At 37.5% G+C, this 26526-nt stretch overlaps 1 protein-coding gene across 2 annotated transcripts; it reads left to right on the forward strand.

The window, feature by feature from the left end:
* The first annotated feature begins 1693 nt into the window (after positions 1–1693).
* Positions 1694–14714, forward strand: LOC137172198 (stonustoxin subunit beta-like). 2 transcript variants are annotated; one of them, XM_067576496.1, is made up of 4 exons: positions 1694–1751; positions 1976–2076; positions 9914–11386; positions 11899–14714. In XM_067576496.1, exons 2-4 carry the CDS (start codon positions 1986–1988, stop codon positions 12438–12440), a joined length of 2106 nt encoding a protein of 701 aa, XP_067432597.1. In that variant the 5' UTR covers positions 1694–1751; positions 1976–1985; the 3' UTR covers positions 12441–14714. The 2 variants fall into 2 exon arrangements, with proteins under 2 accessions (XP_067432597.1, XP_067432596.1); XM_067576495.1 differs by having other exon boundaries at positions 1707–2076.
* Positions 14715–26526: the final 11812 nt, after the last annotated feature.

The following is a 26526-nucleotide window of genomic DNA, read 5'->3' on the forward strand; positions in this document are numbered from 1 at the left end:
TTCACAACGCCTTGTACATCTTGTACACACTGTGAACATTATTACTAGTGATCACAGAAGTACCTTCAGAGAAATCTCAGTGAATTGGTAACTAAAAACAAAATGCTACATCAATGCCCAATATGGTCATTGTTTAGTGTGTATGTGACCCTTTTAAGGTCTGTTAAGGCTTTGTAAGGAAATTTTGGGTTATTAATGAGGAGACTTGGCCCAGTGTCAAAACAATAAACCTGGCTGAGAAGCAGGCTGATAACACAGTGATGAAAAAGTAATAAATATACATCAATAATGGTGTCAATTCACACACAAACCATTTACACACAAACTTAATGAATCCAGCCATATGAGTTACCAGCATACATAGATAATGTCACTGAGTATCATGTTTAATAATTGGGCTATAAAAAGTACATAAAGACATAGTCATCATGTCTCAGGTGTCATGTCATAGGTGGCTCAGTTGTCATATGCTGTAAATGTTTATATTTTAGAAATGTGATTAATATTATATTATTAGGCTCCAGATCTCTTTTGGATCATGGCCCTGGTGAGTTTGAGAACACTGAACCTGAAGAGGTGCTGGAAGTCTCCACTCTGAACATGATCCAAATCAGGCGCCAACTAATTAAAGTAATCAACAAATGATGAAGGCAGCCGCAGCTGTCACATTTCATAAATGTCTAGGCAGGATTCCATGTAGAAGGCGTAGCTTTATTCATCAGGAAAAGGATCAACTATTAAACTGAACCGCCCGAAACTTGTAAGAACATGAGAAGCAAAGGAAAATAAGCCGAGCCCATACAGTAGCATGACAGCTTTGAGTCCATCAGCTTTGCTTTCTTAATTTGCATTTCCATCCACAATGTGAGATTAAAAATACCAAGTGTAAATGTGAAAGCCTGTAAACAGAGATCATTGTAACTGTAACAAAACATTTTCATGTTTATTGTCATCCTAAAAGTTTGTGAACACCATTAGAGGAACAGTTTCCATTTCTTTTCAACCAGGTTGAAATGACAAAATCTGAACAAAATAAATGAACTTGTGTCATTAGCTTAAAAAAGGTAGATGAAATCCTGTATGATTAGAAGGCTGCATATCTATTAACATAGTATGAAACTGGTTGTTTTAGTTTACTGAAGTATTCAGGTTCCATAAGTTGTGAACATTTTCATGTGAGCATATAGTAATTTAGCCATCAAAAGATGATTTTTGATGAATTTTAGTGTTCGGTTCAATCAGTTCGAGTTCAAAAACATAAGCATAGTGATTTAATTGAAGTTCACTAAAAAATGTTGATAATCATTTTGCAAAAGGACAAACCAAGAAAAAGCTAAAAGAAAAACAAACTTTCACAGCACTGAAACTTTTGTTATGATTAAAAAATTACAACAGTTTTAAAAAATGATGTTGTGAATGGGACAAACTCTTGCAATATCATTTATTTAAAAACTAACTTCCTGATTATTTTTGACTGATATCAGACATTTGATCACGTATAAAGGAGTATCTTGTTTAGTTTTGTGTGAACGGCTACATACTTTCTTCAGACTTCTCTGATCTGTATGTGAGATAACAGGACAAACTGCAACATAATTAAAATAAGATTGCAGTCATATCAGGAGGCGTGTCAGGGGGAGGAATCAGTAGGAGAGAGAACAGGATAAAAGTTGCTTCACAGTATGACAGACCATCAGACTGGAAGCTCCAGTAAGAAGTTAAGAAGACTCTGATCTACACAACTACACCAGGTAAGGACAAACAGGGTGGAAATATTTCTTTCTTTATATTTTAATTTGGAAATATTTCCAAGACCAATAAGCTGTCTGCTGGTCTCTTTCTTGTTTTTGCCCTCTCTGTCTGTGTCATGGAGGAGAGTTGTCTACCTGTGTGACACTAACTTCAGATAATTTAATCAAATATTGAAGGTTGTGTGTGTTTGCTTTGATCTATGTTGTGTCATGTTCACCAACAGGTTTGAAAACATGTCTTCAGATACCATGACAGTAGCTGCACTGGGTCGACCCTTCACCATAGGGATGCTCTATGATGCTCGGCAGGATACACTAATCCCAGGTAAAACTTGATGTAGACAACATTGGAATAATAGAATTACTTACTCTGCCTGTCTGAGATCTGCTGACAAGAATTTCAAATGATCTTATGGGACAGAAAAGCTAAATTTATTAACCAGACTAAAGGTTTGACATCAGTGCTGCCCACAAGAAAGGGAATTGATTCCCCTCCCAAAAATTCAAGGCACAGTAAATTCCTTTTCTTTTTCAAATACTGGGACAAGACAGGAAAACAAGAAAAAAATAGATGTTTTTACTCTCCAAAGGTAACAGTTTGGAGCCACCGTAAAATATAAATGTCCCAACAGCTCTGATGAATCCTCCACAGTCTTTAAATGGGAAGCATCTCTCTTGCTACATCATGCACACTTTATCAGCATGGTGAGAAAACAAAAGCTTGATCCTAACTTTTTAGATTTGAATTGAGGTTGTTGAATTTGAGAAATTTTGATATATTTTTTTTAATTTTGGGTACTTTCTGTCTGAAATTGTGAATCCTAACAAGTGTGCTGAAAAATTTAGTTTTTGAAAGTTGAAAATTTCAGGGGAATATAAACTCCATAAATTCAGATAGATGGTTTTCAAAGTGAAATATTTCAGTGTGATGAATTCAATGTTACGCAAATTTCAACATTAAGAAGTCAGTAGTGATTAAATTTCACTAATATGTATTCATTTCCTTGTAAGATTCAAATTGGCTTCTATACAAATGCACCATTTCCATTACAGCGATGTGCTTAATCCCTCGTGATCATTTAACATCAATACTGGGCTTTGATAGGCATTAGGCTCACCCAGCTTTTGGCACATTTGTGTATTGGTAATCACAGCTATGAGCAGTGACAATGTGTGATCAGCAGCAGTCTTAATTTCGGGATCATTATTTGATCCACACACAGCATTACAAAAGAAACAGTTGTAGAACTATGAAAAAACGTATATATTTAGAAATATACATTTAAAAGCCACTAAAAGCACTATCAGCATATCATTTTTGCTCCAAGTCATGTGCGGGCAGTCAACTACAGAAATCAATAATGCTCATGTGCTGTGGGCCCTAGAAAAGAAGCTTGATTAAGTTTATTAGTAACCTGTAAAACAGGTTACTAACCTGTAAAACAGGTTACTCCTATCTCCCCACAATGGACTTCAGTCTGACTGGTTTAATATGAAATAATGTGCAGACCTGATCTACGTGATGGAGTGATGTGTGTTAGTCCAGCTGCTGGAAACAGCTGCTCAGCTGGATGAATGTCCCTGGGATGACCAATACTGTCGCTCAGACTTTATCAGTCCATTTACTGCCACCTCTAAAATGCATTCATACTCAAAGCAGGGTAGTGTGGTCTATACAGTTCATTCTTTTGTGTTGATTTTGTTGGAAGCATGTGTAATTAGAGTCCTGCTGTCTGACACTCAGTTCTCAGCCTGCATTAACTGAGCAGCTGTTCCTGTTAAAGATGCTAGTTTAGCATTAGCATGAGCCTCAGATAGCTAAGCCACACAGCCGCCAACAGCTTCAACAGGACTGTCTCAGAGAGCAGAGCAAGACATGCTGCGACTTTTTCCTTCCTCAGAGGGCATTGAGGTGCAATTGTTTTACAGTTTGTGCAGCCCTGATGGTGTTCACCAAACACACCTGTAACTCAATCTCATAAAAAACTAAGAGGCTCCACGTAGTGGTGTAACCAGATACTACAGCAAATCTACAGAATATTTTCTGACAGTTACACCACATGTCCCTTGTCTGCTGCATTATCAGCCAATACATTTTTAATAGATTAAATTATTAATGGTAATTAACTGATAACCAATTAATCATTGATATCCCTAGTTGTAATTTCTCTGTACTTCAGCACATTGGCTTTGAAAGGAAACCATGACTACGAAGTTAATCTCTCCTCCTTACTATGATGGTGTGTACATCCACAGATGAACGGTGTAGGAATTGTAGCTTTAGTTTTTACTTGCAACTAAAGTCCTCCAATTTTAATGTACCAAAGATCATTTGACCAATGAGTGAGTGACACACTTGCTCAGCTGGACTGAGGTCACATGAGTGACTATGCCAGGCGGGAACATCCCACTGCTAGGTCATAAAAACCTCCCTGGCTATATTTGCTGTATATTTAGGATTGTCCTCCTGCATTGTCCTAAAATTGGCAGACTGCTTAAAAAAGAAGGCTACAGTTGCTTCACTGTTCACAATATCAGAATGGACACGAACACAATAAAACTACTTAAATCCATGTTAGCACTTTAATTTCAGTCATTGTTTCATTTCAAATCAAAAGTGCTGGTGTTGCGGTTTAACTGGTTAATTAACTGATGATATCTGTGTATGTGAGGCTGTGGTTGCTATGATAATCTCAGGATGCTAGAGGAGAAGACTAGGAAATGACAAAGTAGGTGGCTTTGACGATGCCTGTTCAAAACACTGCAAACATCAATAAATCATTCTTGTTGCTAGTATCATGTGTTGTGATTTATGTGATGTCAAGTGGATTTGAGGACTGTTTAATACAGCATCACATTACATTACATTACATTACATTTAGCAGACGCTTTTATCCAAAGCGATGTACATATGAGACTGATACAACACAAGCAAGGATCTAGTCAGGAGACAACAACATGAGTAAGTGCCATAAAGCTGAAGTTTGAGCCCGATAGGACGTACATGCCAACAGGCAGTGCAACAAGGTAATGATTAGAGTGCATTTTAGTTGCCATTTTGTGAGCAAGTGTCAGGGTTTTGAATTTGATGCGGGCAGCAACTGGGAGCCAGTGGAGGGATATCAACAGCGGGGTGACATGTGCTGTTTTGGGCTGATTGAAGACCAGATGCGCTGCCGCGTTCTGGATCATCTGCAGAGGTTTAAGTGTACATGCAGGGAGGCCTGCCAGTAAGGAGTTGCAGTAGTCGATGCGTGTGCATATAATGAGAGCCTGTACCAGGAGTTGTGCTGCATGCTCAGACAGGTAGGGTCTGATCTTCCTGATTTTGTACAGGGCGAATTGACATGATCAAGTGACTGACGCCATGTGAACCTTAAAGGTTAGTTGATCATCAATCATGGCACCCAAATTTCGGGCAGACTTTGTGGGCATGAGTTGGGTTGATTCGAGCTGGATGCTGATGTTTTGTTGTATGGAAGGACTGGCTGGAATGACAAGGAGCTCGGTATGAAGAGATCCAAACAGAGACTGAGTGGTATTCCGGTGGGAATGACAGGAAGAGCTGGGTATCATCAGCATAGCAGTGGTATGAGAAACCATGGGAGTGGATGATTGTGCCAAGTGAGGTGGTGTATAATGAGAAAAGGAGGGGACCAAGCACTGACCCTAGGGGAACCCCTGTGGATAAGCTGTGCAGTTTGGACATTTCTCCATTCCAAGATACTCTATAATATCTCCCTGACAGGTAGGACATGAACCAGCAGAGGGCGGATCCTGAGATACCAAGCTCAGTGAGTTTGGAGATACAAGTGAAACATAAGGTTTCATTTATCTCATACTTGCCTTGAATGCAATAGGGAGCAAGCTGGAGGTAGCCTTCGCAAAGTGTGATAAATTAACTTGTGATTTATGATGATGCCATCGATCGTGTTTTGTTTGAAAGGCTACGGACATTTATTTCTCCTACAACAATACTCTACAATATTCAGCATGCTCATTCATCTGAATTAGACATCACTGTCAACTTTCATTTTGTAAACAGGAACCAAAATTGGATAACCACACTGCATAAATACAATCACAACTGATCAGTACTGTTGTCTTTTCTTATAACATGTCACATTATTGGGTCAGTCTAGCTGCTATGTAACAAGACACAAAACTGCGCTGCATATTTGAACTTGAATTTGGTCATTCTGTTAATGTAAATCTGTAGAATCGGCACCATTATTGTTATTTTTGCCTTTACATCTTTATGCCAGAATTGGCGTGTTGTCTGTGCTGTTGATTGGTTTCAATGATGAAGATGTAAAAGACAGTCAGTATTGTTTGTAAAGCTGCATACTATTATTCTGTAAAAAAAAAAAAAAAATCACATTTTTGCCTTAATCGGATGAGTGGGCAGTGAAGAGACAGAAAACAAAGGTCCCTAGTTGGAATCATACCAACGTCTATGGTCATACCAGGGAAGTTGCAGTTTCATGGCATGTGCAGTGACCATTCAGCTACCAGGGCGCTTACATAAGATGATTCTAGCATTATATTGTTTGGCTATATTATATAAAACCACAATCCGCTCTAGTTTTTCAATATCTAGCCTCAGATTTACACAAGTGTTTTTAAAAGCATTCAGGTTTTATTACTGTAAAACATCTACTAATGTTAATGTCACAATTAGCACTGGGACTCATGGTTGTGTAACCCACATGAATTATAGGGCTACAAAACCCATATAACAGACCATTTTTACCAAGTATGCTGTTGCCATACTAACGAAAGACCAGAAGGCCACAACAGTTGCTAAATGTCTTTGGGAGCAGTTTTTGGTGCATTATGGTTTTCCAGAGCACCTTCTTAGTGATCAGGGCAGAGATTTCGAATCTCAACTCAATAAAGAGCTCTGTTCCCTTGTTGGTATCACTAAAGTGCACACAAGTCCTTACCACTCAAGGGGAAACCCGGTTGAGAGGTTCAACTGAACCCTTCTCGACATGTTAGGAACTTTGAAAGAAAAAGAGAAAAGTCACTGTCGTGACTATGTAAAGCCCCTAATTTCATGCCTACAACTGCACCAAGAACAAGGTCACTGGCTTCAGCCCATATAAGTTGATGTTCGGGCACCAGCCAAGGCTACCAGTAGCTATTGCATTCTGCTTACCTGTCAAGGGTGGTGCTCCCAAATCTCACTCCCGATACATGAGAAACCTGAAGGCCCGTTTAGAGAGAGTTATCAGATTGCCATCATGAAATTGCAAAAGGTTGCTGCACGAAATAAATGTTGCTTTGACAAAAAAAATGAGACAGTTGACACTAGAGGAAGGTGACGAAGTGTTAGTAAGGGACTTGTGGCTACGAAACAAACATAAGCTTGTGTATAAGTTGGAATCCACTATGTATAAGGTCCTGAAAAAGATGGGAGACCTACCTGTGTACACAGTACAGCCCATGAATGGAGATCCCATCCGAACCCTGCATGGGAATCTCCTGCTCCCTTGTGGTGATCTATCCAAAGCAGAGGAAACTGAACAGGCCAAATCAAAAGCCCTGCAGCCAAGAACCAGACATAGTCAACCCCAGCCCTTTGAGGAACATTTGTTCTCAGAGTCTCAGGATGACTCACCCTGCTGTCCTACCTGGTTGCCTGTCATTGCTGTGGGAAAAAATGTGGAATTGTATGAAATCCCAAAGAGAGAGCCACCAACTATAACTCCAGCAGTAAAGGATAAATGCTTACTATCCAGGTCATGACCTCTTTGACCTCCCAGCCTCAGGATGAGTCTGATCAGGGTAATGCTCCTGTGTTGCCTGTGGAACCTGTTGGAACACCTCCTGAGACAGTCAAAGGAGAGGAGCCAGACGTTGTTTACTACTGGAGAGGATATGACCTCACCAGATGTGACAAACAAAACCTCAGCTGATGCTGAGAATGACAATGATGTAACCTCTACTCATCAAGAAGATTCTGAGGATGGAGAATCTGTTGAAGCGCAACAAAATACTGAGCTGAGCAATACATCAACCTCTGAAACAATTGACCAGGAAAAAGAAAGTGAAAACAAAACTGGTACAGAACCAAATGACTCTACATGAAAATCTGAGAGGTCATGGTGACCGTCTGACCATTTTCATTACTCTTAGTTGGAGAAACCCTTTATTTCCTTTGTACAGAGTCTCTTAGAGAGCTTTAATCAAGCACTCGACATCAGTGGTGACTATGAAAGTTCTCCTATGAACTATAGAGCAGAGCATGAAGGGACTCATGCAGAGTCAAAGGGAGAGGGTGTAACCCAATTGGATTATAGGGCTACAAAACCCATATATGTGATTTAGAAATTTAATTACATGTTGTTCCCACAAAGGGGCACATATACACTGTGCGTCTGTTATGTTGAGGGAGCTACATGCCCTCTTTTTTCCACTGCAGCAGCACTCCCAACACAGCAGACGTGTATGAGCATGTAAACAAAAAACGAGCATTTCCTGAGGTCCAACTGTGAGCAAGAGGGAAACAACTTCTGTCAAGTTATTAATGTTGAGAAACTCAGGTTGGTTTTTTGTGACCAGATAGAATGAAAAATGGCGAGCCCAGCCCATGACCCTGTGGATGGTTGGAGAAACGGTGTTGGCCAACCATAGGAACTGCCCACAGAGGACATCTGATTTAAAGTGATAACCATTTTCATTGGGTTACAGATAAAACACACACACTAATATCCTACCCAGGTAGTAGTTATAGTAGTGACACTATTAGACACTTGGAACAGATACAAGACAAAACAACTTTGAACTGAACTCTTGAGCTTTAATCATAAGGAGTCCCTGCGGATCAAAGGAACATTCAGTAAACCAAAGAACATTTCATTGGAGGTTTTCCACCTCTATAACGGACCATTTCTGTTGATTTCCTTATTTGATTTTATTTTTTATTTTCCATTCTTTTAAAAGATTAAAGTCTTGTGTATTATTGTATATAAGTTTTGAGGCAATAAATTGTCACTGTTACACCGTACATTAACTCACTCCCTGAATTATTCAAGACAACCGCTCATTGGACCTAGTTAGATGTTAGTGTCTTACTACTACTTTTGGTTAGCACTGAGGACACTACAGTTGCCTGTCTCTCCTGTTGCCTCGATAACTCCATGATAGACTTTTTAAGGCATCAGTGGTGATACGTTATAACGTTCAGCAGTCCAGTGGGTCGGTTCCAAATGTATTTCCCCATGTATTTTCTGTTGAGACCAAAATTAATGTTCCAGCAAATTTTTCTATTGTAATGTTTCAAAAGACACTGAGAAGAGAAGATGGTAGAGAGAAAGACATCAATAACAAATGATAGAGAGGCAAAGTAATCAGTTAGTCCTGGTTAGTCAACAATGGGTCCTTGGAAACACCAGTTAAACTGGAACATTATTTAGAACATTTCTCTACTTTGTAGTCTACATGTACAAACACAATTTTGTAATCCTTACATGAAGTGCTGAAGGGGGTCCATTTAACTTATTTCTACCATAAATGTAGACATTTCACATAGACTTAGAGGAGCAAAAATCCAAATGAGGTTCAAAACAGCTGACAATAATAATAAATGAGTAATGTTCACATACAGTATGTTAGCTTCAACAGTTTGCCTACAAACCAGTTAATGTAGTTAGCATTGATTATCTTCTGTAGCTAACAGTTTTCTACACTGGTGGGCAGATAAATAATTTAAACAGTGTTTGGTTGAACAGGCAAACTCAACAAAGTCATGTACACAACAAGCCCACAAACACATGAAAGTTGGACTCACTTAATTGACAGAGCGGTGTCTCAGTCTCAGTAAAACACAGTGCGTTTACTTTGAAAATCCTCGGGGTGCAGCTATGTCACTGTCAAGCTTGTGGGTGCAACTTCTGGGTAACAACAAAAAATCAATGCAAAATTGATTAAGAAAATTTCCACACACAATCCAATCACCCATTTTAATTCCTTCTCTCTCTTTATAAACACATAGAAAAAAAATCAGGTGAGGTTTTCATTTTCCGGTTTTTATTATTAGAACAAGTGTAAAACATTTCAGATCCTCTTTCTTGAGACTTCTACAATAGCTCTACATGTGGCTGAATGTTTACAAAATGTTTTTTTCTGCTTTAATACATGATGTTTAATTTCTGTAGGTTTCACCTTGTGGGATACAACAACTCTACAAGAGAACACAGTTGAAACCTCTCAGCGTAGCAGTGATTTTCACATTATGACATCTGACTCCATTGAATCCAAGTCTTCCCTGCTGTCCGTTGATGCTTCCCTGAAGGCCAGTTTCCTGGGTGGATTGATTGAAGTTGGAGGATCTGCGAAATACCTGAATGACCAGAAGAAATTCAAGAATCAGAGCAGAGTGACACTTCAGTACAAAGCTACCACCAACTTCAAGCAGTTGTCGTTGACTCCTCATGAAACCAAGAACACGCAACAAACAGATGTTATTGAGAAGAGCTCGGCAACACATGTAGTCACAGGCATCCAGTATGGAGCAAATGCTTTCTTTGTATTTGACAGTGAGAAGTTAGATGCTAGCAGCGTTCAGAACATCCAGGGCAGCATGGAAGCTGTGATAAAGAAGATTCCATCATTGGATATTGAGGGGAAAGTTGACATCAAGCTTACTGATGAAGAAAAAGACCTGACAAAAAAATTCTCCTGCAAATTCTACGGGGACTTCATTCTTGAAAGCAACCCTGCAACATTTGAAGAGGCAGTGAAGATCTATGTAGAGCTTCCAAAGCTACTGGGAGAAAACGGAGAACATGCTGCTCCACTGAAGGTCTGGCTGATGCCGTTGAAGAATTTCAATTCCAAAGCTGCTGAGCTGCTGAGTGAGATCAGTGTTGGACTAGTGAGGACAGCTGGAGATGCTCTAGAGGGTATTAGGCAGATAAAAATGAGATGCAATGATTCCTTGGCAGACAAAGTGTCAGAGGATTTTCCAGAGATTCGCAAAACGCTGGAAAGTTTCCAAAAACTGTGTGATAATTTCACATCTGCGCTCCAACAGATCATGAAGAAGACATTTCCCGCCATCCGTGAAGGCAAAGAAGATGAGAGCTCATTAGAAAAATTCTTTGAAGAAAGAGACATGTCACCATTCAGTCAGGACAAACTAAGCAAGTGGATGGATCACATGGAGAGAGAAATCACTGTCATTAGGTCCTGTGTAGACATGATGGAGGGAACAAACACAAAGATCGTCAAAAATCAGTCAGAGTTGGATAGAGAGGTTTTTGATCCAGAAGTAAAGAATGCACTGTGCTTTGTTTTCACCTCTGTGGAAAGTACTGACCCCTGCTTTGATGCGATGGCTGACTACTTGGATTCACTTGAATTAAAATGTACCAATGCAGAACACTGGTATTTCGCAGAGGAAGTGTTGACCAAAATGAGAGAAAAAGCCAAAGCTTTCCGTGACCTTGCCAAACCTCTCAAGGACAGCAGCAGTGTCCGTTTCTTTGTAACAGCCACAGCAAATGAGAAATACAAAGGAGCAACCATCTACCATTACAAGGAGGGCAAACTGGTCACTGATGATTTTTCAAAGCCTGACGTCCCATCTGATGTGACGACTATCACAGACAAAAATGATTTAATGTGGTGTAAGTCATTTTTTTTTGTGTGTTAGTTTCCACTTTCAGCCAAAATAAGTCAAACTGTAAAAAATACTGTATCTATCATGAGAGATCAAAGTGGTCATCTTTTCTACCAATCACAGGCTCCATTTTGAGTATCACTTGGAAAAATTCTGGTCAACTATTATTATTGTTTAATGATAATGTTTATTATTATTATTATTATTATTATTATTATTATTATTATTATTATTATTATTATTATATTTTCATATTTTCATAATAATGAACCACTGTAGCTCTGACATCTCAACCAAACACAGCCATGTTGCCCCTAGGAGTTTTAAGACCACAGCAGATTTGTACATTAAAATTCTGAGTAAATATCTAAAACATAAATCTTTATTACCATGCTGTTATTAAATAATGTAGGACTACATGTGTATGTTGAAGTAATTTCATGTGTGTATGCTGTTGTAAACTGAAGTGGACGGTGATGTGGATGATGATAACAGATTATGTTTTGGTCTCTCCATTAGATGCCTGTGATCTCTCCCTGAACCCAAACACGGCAAGCAACTGGCTCACTCTGTCTGAGGGAAACAAAAAGGCGACCTGTGGAGAATGGCAGAAATATCCTGATAACCCAGAGAGGTTTAATCCACGTCCTCAGGTTTTGTGCAGAGAGGGGCTTACTGGGCGCCATTACTGGGAGGTACAGTGGAGTAAATGTTATAGCAATTATGTTGGTGTCGCTGTCACATACAAAGGAATTGGAAGGAAAAAAGAAGGTAAGGATAGTGGTCTCGGATCTAATAATATATCCTGGTATTTTGGCGAGAAGCAGTGGCTCTCTGCATGGCATAATGGTCAGGTGTGGAGTAGTCCTGTTCCCAACACCGGCTGCAAAAAAATTGGAGTGTATCTGGACTGGCCTGCTGGCACTCTGTCCTTCTACGATGTCTCCTCTAACAGACTGAGTCACCTCTATACCTTCCGCACTCAGTTCACAGAGCCTGTTTACCCAGGGTTCTGGATTTGGCACTACACCAACTATGCTGCACTGTGTCCAGTTGAGTGAGAGCCATTTTGCACACAGTTTGTGTTTGCAATACAGTCAGTATTTTAAGGCTTTTACACAATGTCCACATCAGCAGCACAAAAATATCAATTCTCACATTTTAAAATAAGGGGGGTTCATGCCCCCCCCCCAATATATGTAATAATGTGTTCCCCTCAATATTCAGGGTTAAACTGACTCCAAAATGCACTGAATGTGTATCATTCACAGAAAACCTCCTGCATATTGTTTGTGTTCATGTCAACCAGCAACAGTGAAAACAATGATGGCTGTGAGGGCAGCTCATGAGCGCATGTGCCATAGTTTTGGATCCGTTCTGTATTCTCTGTGCACAAGTTCACTCATATGCCTACACAAACAGTGGCGTCAGATATATCTCAGAATATTTTTGGCACTCAAAAACTGGTATTTTAATGTTACAGACCCAAACTTCACTTCATCGGAGCAGTTTCTGTGCACATGCACACGCAGAGCTCTCTAAAATTACAAATCAACTTTCATGTATTTTGGATCTTTCACTTCTCCCTAGTATTTCGCATCTATAGCCATTTTGAAATGTCATGAAAATAGGCCAACAGGTATTAATGTGATTGAGGCGGGTCTGCAACGGGTTTTATATATATATGTATATATAATTAAATTCACACTGCTTACCAATGACAACTGTCTTCAAGATCAGCTACTGGACAGATATTTTTTAATTCACCCCCCTCCAGTTCATCTGTCTTGCAACAGCAGTTCAAAGGGTTGCTTTCATAATCCTCAAGACTATGTCTTTCAGTTTGAAGCCACATACAGATGCAGCAACAGGTGCAAACCATTTGGGTGATGTTTGGGGAACAACAATGCATGTCAGTTCACATGATTGCCATTACCACGCCACATGTGGTCCCCAGTTGTCAGTTCTTATCTGGGCCAGGTACCTAATTTTCAGAGGTGATCCTCAAGTGAAATTCCTTCCAATTTTGAAGGTATGTCAAAACCTATGTGGTTATGATTTGGCCCACATGCATTTTGCCATGCCATATCTCAGCCACATGTGCCGGTTAAATACCACATATGGCCCAAAAATTGATGCTATGAGGTTTGTAGTGATGTTTTTTTTTAAAAAAACTGGACACTTTCAGTGAGAAACTAGGAACAAACAGCGGCCTCCTATGGCCACAGTTGGACATGATTTTTTTTGCTTTTACCTTATTAAAACGTAACATTAACGTCTTAGTTTAGGCTTGAATAATTGCATTTAAATCTTTTTTTAATCTTGAAGTCATCTCATAATACTGGTGTGTGAATATTCTTTGTTTATGTTTCCAAGTTAATCTTTTCTTTGTCTGTGTAGTAGCTACATGGTATATAACATTATGTCACCACAATGGCTTCTACAGAATATACCATATAATCTGATTATGTTTTAGAGAAACGTGCTGCAGGCTACATGTGGTTTAACTGCCTTCCAATTTTTATTTTATCAATATAAAACTTTTGTGAGGACATGTATGAGGGTATTGAATATTTGCTACGTTACACATTTATTAGCTTATGCAAAGCACTTACATGGTATATAATAGTGAATAAGGTGCCTGTAGCTTAACATCAGAATTGTTCATTTATCTTTATCTAAATTTACAAGAGGTTTCATTTATGCTTGAGAAGTTGGGGAGAAGGAAGGAAAGGAGGAGGGAGGTGTTTCTTTTCTTTGTTTTCAAACATGGTATGACAATAAGTAACTCAAGTGTCTCTGCTTTAATTTAGAAATTGTTCTTATATTTGTTGAATTTCAGAATGTTAATGAAACTCTGTAACACTGCTCACTCACATTAGTGGAGAACAGTGACAAAGTTTTGTCTTTTGTTTTTTAAGATTCAGATGTTGCTGTTTTGTTTTTCATGCACAAAAAAAAAAATAAAAAAGGAAAAAGATTTTAAAAAAAATACATACATTTAAATAATCAACAATTATTGACAAAGTGATGATTCCAGTTTTATGTTGTGATCTTTCTCTTCTTCTAACACAAGTATAATGAACCACTCAGGAAACTTCTGCTGGTCTTTGTTTTTCTGGTTGTGGCTCTGGACATTCTGCTCTGAGTCCAACCAAGAGTCCATTTAATCTCTGTGGTGTTCTGAGGAGACAGTAACAACATTGTCTTTAACTTGTTAGATGTTGAGAATTTTGCTGATGTTTATAGAACTGAAGTTCTCCTGGATTGTAATTTCTGTAACACCTGTTGGACATCTCTCTACTTGAGTAAAATATTCAATAAAGTGGAGTCCTGAGTTGACCACTGTGTGCAGCTTGGTTATTTCCTGTTTGTTAGAAAATCCAGTTTGTGGTAAACTTGAATAAAACATATAAAGAAAAGCAGAGATCTAACATGTATTTTGTATGTGGACTGATTCACTGGCTGTCTGTCCTACAGAGTCTCCTCTAACACACTGACACACCTCTACACCTTCCACACCAAATTCACTGAGCCTGTTTACCCAACAATAAAATGATGTGGACCTGTGTTCAGTTAGATAAGAGCAATGATGGAGATTTGTTAGATCCTTGGTCTGTTGATCGGGATATGTGTTTACATTTGAAGTTTAAAGAGCAACGTGTTTTAGCTGATACACCCCCTTTTCATGAATTTGTAAACCAGAGGGACCAGGATAATTTGTGGTGTAATAAAACCAGTTTGTGTAGGATTTGAGTTTTTTCTGTATATATATATATATATATATATATATATATATCAAGTGCAAGACCTTGAGGAACACCACAGAAAAACTCATGTTGTGATTTGGTATCAAAAACTTTAGACATGGAGATTTCTGTAAGAATTGCAGTCATTCATTGATTGGATGGTGAGCACTTCTGCTCTGGAAATTGCTCAGAACCCCCCTTATTGAGGTGAGTGATTATCCTAGAGGTCAATATAGGTCATTTTACACAGTGAGATAAAGTTTTAAATAATGGTCTCACTACAAAGAAATGGCTACTATGGGGACTAACATCATCATACATGAATACAAGTGGGCTCAATGAATCTACAAGAGTTTCAGCTTTCCAGTCAGACCCAATTTATGCATTTCCAAGACTGTTTAGGGACCTGAGTATGCAGAAATATTGAAAAACACCATTTTTAGAATAGGCAAAAATAACAGATTTATACTGCATACAAAAAACTGCATGGTTTTTGCCCAGAACTGCATGCGATTAGCATAAAGAGGGCATGTCTGTAAAGGGGAGACACGTAGATACCCATAGAACCCATTTCCATTCATTTATCTTGAGGTGGGAGGTCAAAGTACCCCTTTGAAAATGGCCATGCTAGTTTTTCCCTAACCAAAATATAGCATGATTTTGGAGCATTATTTAGCCCCCTTCCCGACAAGCTAGCATTACATGGTCGGTACCATTCGATTCCTTAGATCATGTAGTTTTTTTGTAACTTTAGAACTGAGCCCGCTACAACCTCTGAAAGACAGTAATGTCATGTGCGAATGTCAGCATCTTCAGGGAGTGGAAGAGGTTAAGGAAGGCAAACTCCCTGGGGATCCTGGTTTAACAAACACAGTTAAAACACTGTAAAGTTGTGTGTCAATGGTATAGCAATGAAAAGAAATCTTATGACTGTGTATTAATCTGCCGAGTGGAAGCATGTAGATACAGAATTGAAGGGCACCCAGGACAGAGCCTTAAGATACTCCTTAGTTTATAGGGGCAGTAGGTGATGTGAAATTACCAAGAGGGACTGTAAACTGTCTGAAAGGTAAGAGATGAACCACTCATGAGCAGTGTCTGCAACTTTTACAATGTCTTTTAGATGGAAAATGAAGGTGCTATGTCAATTAAGTCAAGTAAAATCAGAGCAGATCCCTCACCAGCATCAGCAGCAATGAGATCATTGGTCAAACAAAGAAGAGCAGTCTCAGGCTGTGTTTTTCTTGAAAACCAGATTGGAACTTTTCAAAAATATCATGTTGACTCGTGTGGGCACTTAATTGTATATGATCTTTTCAAATATCTTTGACAATAGTGGGAGTTTGGAGATTGTTCTATAATTGTTGAGTACATAAGGGTTTAAATTCTCTTTTAAGAAGAGGTTCCACAAGAGCATGCTTGAAAAAAGATGGTACATAGCTAGTGGCCAGTAAGCCATTGAAACAGGCATAACAGTTGACTAAATGTATAAGCTTACAGTTGCAGAATGGAAAAAAAGTTATCCTCTAGTGGTCACAGACTTCAAAATAAATGCTTGCATCTGTCATTCTTCCCATTGCTATGGCATTTAGCCACTGGAGGGCGACTTTGCTGTGTCTTTTTCCATGGTGTTAGAGCATTTGAGCCCTAGCTACATCTGAAGGTTGACACAATCAAAGGGATAAAAGTATAGGATAAATGTAGTACATCTGTACAGGCAATGACATTTGGCAGAACTCATTGTAATGCAAGTTTCAATTTATTAAACTGTTTTTTTTGTCTACTACAGCACACATATCAGCTCAGTCCCCCCCCCCCCTTCATCTGACACACAAAGAAGCATTTAATTTTCTCTTCATCCTAATGATACAAAAGTATTAACAGTACATTTTTTAAAACACAGTGACATTATTTGTGACTGCAAATATGGATGTTTAAACAGGATTTCAGTTGGACTTCAAAACTCAGAATGCAGTGAATTGACATGGTTGGCTTGACTGAGTGATGGTAAGAAACAAGCAACAACTACCATGGCTTGAGGCTAAATCTAATGCTGAAATACCTTAAAATGCCACTGATGGACGCTGGATGCTCCAATTGACTCCCATTCAAAAACCATCAATTTCTCTCTAGAAATAATCAGTTTCCAGAGCGTGAAAGACAACACACTCCTTATTTGAAAGGTCCTGGCTCCAAACAGAAAAGACGGTGCCAACCCTAAGCTGCAACTCTGGGCTTCAAACTGGCTCCAATGCACACCAACGGGTGACATCATACCTCACTACTTCCATGTACAGGCTTTGGTATAAAGCTATCTAAACTCCTGCGGTGTACATTGGCAACACATTTGTCATATCTGATAAAAACAGAGAGGAAAATACACAATGAATGGATGGCGGCTGCTGATAGTACCAGTCTAGGTCTAGTTCACAAAACACGTTCAGATATTACAGCGCAAACACGCCCATTAAGTTTTGCAGCTGAATGCAATTTGCCCTTGTTCTGTGTCTGATTGTAATTATCCATGTGGCAAAGTATAAATGCTGCATTTGCACCAAGAACACAGTAGGCAGGACAATGGCAGAGAGAGAGAGAAAAATTAAATTTTCAGACCACAAGTCCTGAACAATGATGTGCAGAGGCATTCCTCCAAACTTCAGACAAGGAATTTAAATGTAACAGAAAGAAACCATATTTAGAATCGAATATCCCGGCCTGTCAGTGCTGTTGGTTGTTTTAAACGCCCACCTTCAGACTGCAAAGAAAGATGGCATGATTTGAAGAGGAGGACAAAAGGAAAAATATTAGTGAGTGAATAAGTGAGTAATTAGGGCTCAATCCCGGATAGGAATACCCAATATTCCCATCTGGGAATATTACTTAAATACAAATTAGCACTGCTTGTACTGTTTTTGTACTTTGTACTTCTACTCCACTACCTTTCAGAGGAAGATATTATCCAGTTTACAGTTTTTTTTCCACAATATTATATTATAATTGCAGTAGTATAGTTTTTTGATATTCTATATGTAAAACATATGATCAGTTTCTAAAATATGCATTGTTATTGATTAGACTACCCAATAATCCCTCATAGAACAAGTGGCAACAACAGAAAAAACTAAAGTTACACATCACTCTTTCTGAGTCAGGGTTGTGAAATTTCCACAACATCTATGTTGCAATATTAACCACAAAAAATGAAACTTTTCTTTCAAAATACCAGCCACTGCATTTTAACCACTTCAACCCCACTGACCCCTCAGTGGCTCAAACCCATGCTGTGTAGCCAAGATTTAATCCCTCAGAACTGTATCTTTAATTCTAGTACAGATCCCAAAGTTTCCAGTTCGGGGAAATTTGAGTAATTTAATAAAGCACAAACCATAGAAAAAAACAACAACTTCTGGCTCACAAATACCAAATTACAGCAAACTCTGCAATAAGCACTACCATCAAAAAGCCAACTAAACTGCGTCTACAAAGCAAAAACAAAATTATGTTACAACCCAGGAAGGCTCCATCACAGCTAGATCAGCTGTCAGTCGGCTTTAATAGCTGTAGCAAGTTCTGATGGAGTTTGTGTCTGCACATGTTCACTGTGCTGATTATTTGTCTCCCCCTTTTTTTCGCTGATCCTAATAATGATCTGATCCGTGACTCAAATCCGTGATAAGATCCATACCGTGAGTTTTGTGTTCATGTTAACACCCCTAGTGTAAACATGTCAGCTTTGGAGATTATATTTTGTATGTCCTACACATAGATAAGAGTGTGTGAGTCATGTATTTGATACATGCATTAATACTTTCTGATGTGAACCAACACTTTTAGATCTGTGAATGTTTTTAGTGTTCAGTCTTTCTTGTAGCAAAGAAGCAGCCTTTTCACCACTCAAGCAAATTGTTTTATTGGCATATAAAATTGCCCCCCACCCCTCCGATTTCATCAGGTGGGACAATGATATAGTTTGATGCGGTTTGTTGTAAGATTCCATGTTGGTTTTCCTCCTGTCCTCCCCAATTTTTTGAGCCACCAGCTGCCACTGGTGTGTACATATATATATGTATATATATATATATATATATATATATATATATATATATATATATATATATATATATATATATATATATATATATATATTTGTGTGTGCAGTAAATATAATGTTTTACAAAGTCATGCACAGCTCTAAATCCTGATGCCTTTCTTCATCTTATTTCTACTCCTCACAGCTGATGACCACTCCTGCTAATGCCAGAGTCCAGTCTCTCCATCATCCTAGGTCTCACTGTGCAAGGTAAGATTTAAAATCCATTGACAAAGCCAAATTAGTCAGCTCTTGTGGCAGTTGTGCTTGTTATACTATGTGACTGTTTTTAGATATTTTATATTTATATTTTTATTTATTTTGGCAGCAGTCTCAGTAGTCATTTGCTTAGATCTGTTCTCATGTACTAACTCAAAAACGATATTGTCTCTGTTGTGTAAGTTTCTTAGTTTTCACAGAGAAAACAGTGCTTTAAAGTTATAGAATTGTTGTTCATTCAGTGTTTGATTACTACTCATCAGGAGAACCTGAATCTGAGATCCTGTGTAAGACCAAATAGATGCTGCTGATGGAGACCTGACTTCACCACCACCCTGGCTGTCCTCTTCACATCTTGCTATACGTTCAGAGTTGAATATCAAGAGGAAACAATGACATCGCTGGAGTCTGTTCAAATGGTATTGCTCATCAACATTTTTACATCACATCCTATTTCTTTTAGATTCATTGTACTTGCATTTTCCCTGTGATTGTTAAGATTGCTGTTAAGATGTATTTAAATTTTTGTTACAGTAGGTAATTAAAATCTTAGGTGTAGGCTAGTCTACAAAAGCTTACTTTGAGAGTCTTAAAAACATGTGTTTTTATCATAGCTTGGTTATTACACTGACAGTAATGGTAAAACATTTTTGTTTTTGTCATCTACAGTAGCTTTCATCCAATTTGCTGAAGAACACGAAGCAGCAGTGGAGGATCAAAGTGAAATCACCCGCTCCTGACCTGCATCCAAAGTCTTTTGGGCCAGTGGACTTGTGATGCAAAGTGGACTGAGGTGGGCTGTTGGACTCTTTACAGACAAGTGCGCATCCACAAATACCATTTTAAAGACTCTATGGACACCTGAGTGCCTAGTGACATCTCCCACAATTGAATATACATGTTTAGATTACCTAAGAGTGTTTTGTTTCAAGGAAATAACAGTGTCTAGTATCAGTGTCTATATTATATATACATCAAGTTTTTTTTAACTTGTGGTGGGCTTATTAAATGACATCAGTATTTTTTTTCATGAGGATTTGTTTAACTGTGGTTACAGATTTAAACAAGCTTTTTACATATTGTATTTTTAACGTTGTCATTGTAATATTTGCTAATGTTTGTAATATATACATTTGAAAACTTTGTTATAGGATGATATTTAGAGGACAGAAAGTTGCATATGGTCCCTACTTCTTTTATGGCAAACACTGAAAAGAAAGCATTTACTTACTTCATTCTTGTTTACTATATTCTTATTTACTGTGTTAAGTTGATGCCCATGCAGTCCGAATATTTTGTGCTGTTGCTACTTCACATTAAAAGCTTCTCACTAGTGTACCACTGTGTGGCTTTTATTATGAAGCATGTACAGGAAATGTAAAACAGACTGCAGTATTGGTCAGTGGACATTGGTCTATGTAAAATGTTTTGTGCTGTTTGGTCAGCAGATCAGTTTTATATATTGCAAAGGAGAATTGGTAAAAGAGGAAACAGCTGAAGTGAGCTGGTAGACGTAGAACTGCAGGCAACAGGCTCTTTTACTATAGTTTATGTCATTAAGGGTAAACAACTTCTTTTGTTTTGTCCTTTTGTTTTGTTGTCCTGTTTGAGGAAAAACCTTTTGCACTGTGCATCACAGATATAATTGCAGCAGTGTACTATTCAGTGTGGGTATTTCTGCCATTAGATTTCTGTAAACATGGTGCACAAGTACCTTTCTACAGTGAAAAAAATTAATAAGTAAAATGTAGTAGTTGCTGTTCAACAGTTAATAAATAATTGTCATTTAAAGAGTTGGTTCTGTACTCATTTATTGAAATTTAAATGTGGTTTGAAAGTTTATAGCATTATATGAATAACTGTAATCTAATTTACTGAAAAATGTCTGGTGCTGTAATCCATTATACAGTAGCATAAAATTACTGTATTTTATTTTACAGTTACGCACAGCTACTGTAAAAGTAGATACAGTACCATTAAATTACTGTTTCATTTTACAATTGCTACTGTAAATAAAACACAGCACACTTACTGTAATTTATTTTACAGTAAGTTTACTGTGTTATAAACTTACTGTAAAATAAATTACAGTAAGTGTACTGTGTTTTTATTTACAGTAATTAACTGGCAGCAATTGACAAGTAACTTACTGTGAAATAAATTACAGTAAATAACTGGCAGCAACTGACAAGTGACTTACTGTAAAATAACTTACAATAAATAACTGGCAGCAATTGACAAGTAACTTACTGTGAAATAAATAACAGTAATTAACTGGCAGCAATTGACAAGTAACTTACTGTAAAATGAATTACAGTAAGTTACTTGTCAATTGCTGCCAGTTAATTACTGTAAAAATCACAGTAAGTTTTTTTTGTTTGTCTTTACTTTTCGGAGGAAAAGAACTGTCTTTGGGACTATCATTGCAAATGAAGACGACTGAACACTGGGATGAAGACTCATCAGTACACCTTGCATACTTTTAATCTTCCGGACTAAATTAATAATAATAATAATAATAATAATAATAATAATAATAATAATAATAATAATAATAACAACAACAACAACAACAACAATAATAATAATAATGATAATAATAATAATAATAATAATAATAATAATAATAATAATAATAATAATAATAATAATATATAACAGTTCTTCAAAACATGAAAGAATCCAGGGTCCAGGGTTTGCTTTTCCACACCAAAGCCCTTTGTAGTGAATGGGTAAAAGGAGGAGACTTAGGTTAATAAATTATTGTTTGTTTGAAACTTTAATTTATGAAATTGGACTCAACCACACATCATTTGTGCCAAAGCAAAATGACTCTAACTTTTCTATGCTTGTGTGTCTGAACAGTATGTTCCCATGTGAAAGAGGAACAAACATCATCTGTTCATGCTGATATGCTGTCATGTCTGTTTGAGTATAACCACATACAGATCAGTCTCAACCACACCTCCGGGCAGTTGAGAAAGAGATGAAGAAGTATTTGCCCCAACAGTGGTTATGTACACTAATAATAATGATGGAAAATTCAGACTTAATTATACTTTGTCAAAAGCTGATTTCACATCTCATTCACCTCGTACTTGCAAATTTGAGAACATGCTAGCATAGCTAAAAAGAAGTCAGAGCACTGGAAAAAATGCCACTTCAAGAATAGGTTAAAAAAATACAATTTGTTTTTCGTGTGTATTAAGTAAAAAAAAATCTGCCAATGGAACAAGTGAAAATTTGCTTGTTAAGATTTCTTGAAAGAAGATGTGATATTTAAGCTTTTCGAGAAATTAACTGGAAAAACTCATTTTGAGTTATATTTTACTAGTATTAGGAAGTGTTGTGTTTCCCTCACATGTTGCTTTTGGTTTTTTTTACTGCTCATGTCATCCTCTTCATTTCAAGTGTATTCAACTTATTGTAAGTTCTATAATAGTGACACTATTCTAGATTTAAGACCATCACCTACCTTGAAATAAGATTAGAAAGTGATATTTAAGCATTTTAAGATAAAATATGTCTTGAACTTAGATGTTATGTTATGTTACATTATGTTATGTTATGTTATGTTATGAATTGTTAGACCCACAAGTCAAATGTTTGACTTCCCTCTGGAATATTACAGAAACAAAAATGAACTGATTTAGATTGGACTAAATCATTGGTTCTCAAAGTGGGGTCCGGAGAGTAATTTTATATAACTAACTAATTTTGCATAACTAACATGCATTATATGTACCTTGTGTTTAGAATGCATAGAGAAATTAAAACAAACATGAATGCTTTTAGTCCTATTTAGAACACTAGTACAGTGCCCGTTCAAAACGTGCCTGTTCGGAATGGGCCGATTTCTCAATACCTAGAGAGAGTTGTGCCCATCCCCTAAACGCCTCTCATGCAGACTATCAGTAGACGCTACAATTTATCAATGTTCCCTAAATACCTCAGATGCAGAATATCTGGAGACTACAATTTTGAGTTGAGCAGAAGTTGACTGGATGAACTGTAGTGCCCATTTAAAACATGCCTGAGACATCCTGCACTATGTCTTGAACATGCATACAAAATTCCTACATGTGAGGAACAGGAATAGAGCTTAACTCTCTAAACTTTTTCAATTCATGCTCTATGGTAGTTCTCATCACTACGGGTGTAATCTCACCTTTGACCACAATGTGGGTTGCAATGGCAGAGTGGCACTGTCTGTATTTCTGCTTCTTGAATCCACATACAGAAGAGGAAGCAGAGACAACATTGTTTATGAGATATTTTTATGTATGTACATTGAAGTCACAGTGACATTACACAGAGCTTAAGTCTCTTAAACATTCTCATGTCATTAACACTATGGATGTAAATCCCACCTCCAACAACAATATGGGTTGGAAAGGCAGATTGGCGTTGTTTGTATTTACGTTAGTATACTCCATGGGCAGAAGAAGAAGCAAATCAATGTTATCAAAATTATTTATGGGGTATTTTTTAAATATTTCTCAAGAACCGCTCATCCAAATAACTTCACACATCGACATTGCACTTCCTTGTTTCCCCAGCAATCCACCTGCTAGGTATGAAGTACATCGGCTGAACGGTTCTCGAGATATGCAAAGGACAAACCCACATACATATGGACAGACAGAGATTCCTCGCTTTATATAGAGAAATGGGGTAGTGGTGTACTTCAGCTTCTTGTGTCCAAAATGAGTATTACAACAACAAACACTTAGAGCAATGATCCTGACCAAAAAAAATGAATTTATTAATTAAAAAAAAAATTCCCATGCCAAATTTTTTTTCACCTGGCAAAACTTATTCCTCCCACCTGTTTCAAGGATTTAAAAACCAATTAAGGAACTTAGAAAGATTATCTTGGCAAAACCTTTTATTCACCTGTTCTAGATTCATAAACACAGGAGAGAAAACAATTTAGAAGTGTCATAACATTACAGTTGATGTGTTCTGTAAAGTTATATAGTCTGGTGCAGATTACTATAATATAGTTAAACATGCAGGCTGCAATTTCTCCTGGTATCTCTTGTATAGTTAATTATCACTTAGCTAGCATTTTAGTCTAAGTAACATCTAAGCTAATGATACAGACACAAATGAAGTATATTAACCTAACATTAAGCTAGTTAGCATTGCTCAGTAACAAGTTGCTAATAAAATAAACACAGACTTTAAGAAATAGGTAATGTAGCGGCAAGAGTGAAGTTACCAAAGCTGCGAAATTACCTTAGTGAACTAATGTTAACGTATTGATGAACTTAAATTAGTTTTTTTGTTGAACAACAAGGGACACTGTTGCTTCAGACCAGTTTGTACCCGGAAGCAGCATCTTGAAAGGGTGATACGTCAGACTTAAAGACCGGATAGTCTAACAGATGTAATATATCCATCCTGATGAAGAACCTGTGAGGTTGAAACTGCTCAGTGTTTTAAACAAATTCTATCGGAAATTAATGTTTTTAATATACTTTTTTTTCTGAGTGCTTGGAGAACGTTTCTAGTCTATTAACAGTTTTTTTCTTCAAGGGTGCCTAAAGGTTCCCTTGACTTACTGAATTCTTTCATGTGCTTGAAGGACTGTGAATTTAGTCCAGTTTAGTCCATTTTGCACTGGTGTAGCGGTCACAAAAGCTGTGCAATCCTTTTGTGGATTTGGCCTTAAGTGTACAGCGTCTACTGACAAACGATTGCAACTGATATACAAGATGTTGCAAAATAGTGAAAGTGACTCAAGGGCATGTGTAAGTTATAGATAAGCAGAAGATGTAGCAAGAAAAAATTCAGAAGTCTCCTAACTGAAGAAGTGTTGGTCAACAGTTTCCTGGATTGGCTCATAATGTGTTTATTCGTTATTTTTCATCTTTTTTGTAATCCCTGTCAAGTTTCTCACAGTAGCCCCATAAGGGCGTCTTTTAAAAAATAAGTCGTGTATCAATTTGGATGGAAACATTACTTTGAGAATAAGATGCCTTTGATTGTCCCCAAACTGAGATTGTTGCAGCAGGTCTTTAATTTTTAAAAACAAGGACATGACTACTGTATAAACCTGCCAAATTTGCACACAAAAATGTTCCCCTGGCGAATGCTATGCAATATTTGTCTTTTTCAGTTTTACCTGTACCTGCTAAAGCCCGAACCATATAGGAGCAATGTAAAGTTAAGTCGACTGCTCTTAAAGTCAGTCCCTCAAAAAGGTTGTATAGATGTTCACTTCATTTCAAAAAAGCTATTAAAGGTGCAGGTCTCATCCATTAACTACTGTTTAGGAATGTTCAGAACAGATGTCATAGCCTCGTCACATAAAAAAGGCCATGGTTTGTGAAAAAGATATGGCGTGTCCTCAATATTCTGCAGTTAGAAGGGCCACAGTCTCTTGGTCATTTAAAAAATGTCAAAGGAAGAAAAATGTTGGAATTGGTTCATAGCTTTCATTGCCATCTAATAAGCACCATACTCACACACTACTGTTTCTGTGCAGGGTCAGAGTTTTTTGCGTGAGACAATTTACAACCAGGTGGACTCACCTTGGTTTCATGTAGATAGGGAGGTGCATGATGATTGTGCTGTGCACAGTGCCATGATCCTCCATGTAGCTGTGGATGATGTTGAGGTATTTCTTCTTGTCCTGTGACAAACATGGAGAGAAAAACATTCTTTTATAAGAGAGGTCCACAAGCCAAAACCTTCCTGGAAACCACAGTCTTGATTTCCTTCATTTTGTAACAGGACAAGTTATAGAAGTTATAGAAAACCAATATTACTATGGTTAAATAATGGTAACGATCAACATAGTATAAAACCATTTGTCTTAGAGTTTACTGAAGTACTCAAGTTGCATAGGTTGTGAACATTTTCATGTGAACATATAGTAATTTAGCCATCAAAAGATGATGGAATATTTATGGATTTTAGTATTTGGTTTGATCATTTCAAATTCAAAAACATAAGCATAGTGATGAAATTAAAGTTCACAAAAAGATAGTTTATAATCATTTTGCAAAAGAATAAACCAAGAAAAAGCTAAAAAGATAAACAAACTTTCACAACACTGAAACTTTTGTTACGATTGAAAAT

The sequence above is a fragment of the Thunnus thynnus genome, chromosome 20, assembly GCF_963924715.1.
Source record: "Thunnus thynnus chromosome 20, fThuThy2.1, whole genome shotgun sequence".
NCBI lineage: Eukaryota > Metazoa > Chordata > Actinopteri > Scombriformes > Scombridae > Thunnus > Thunnus thynnus.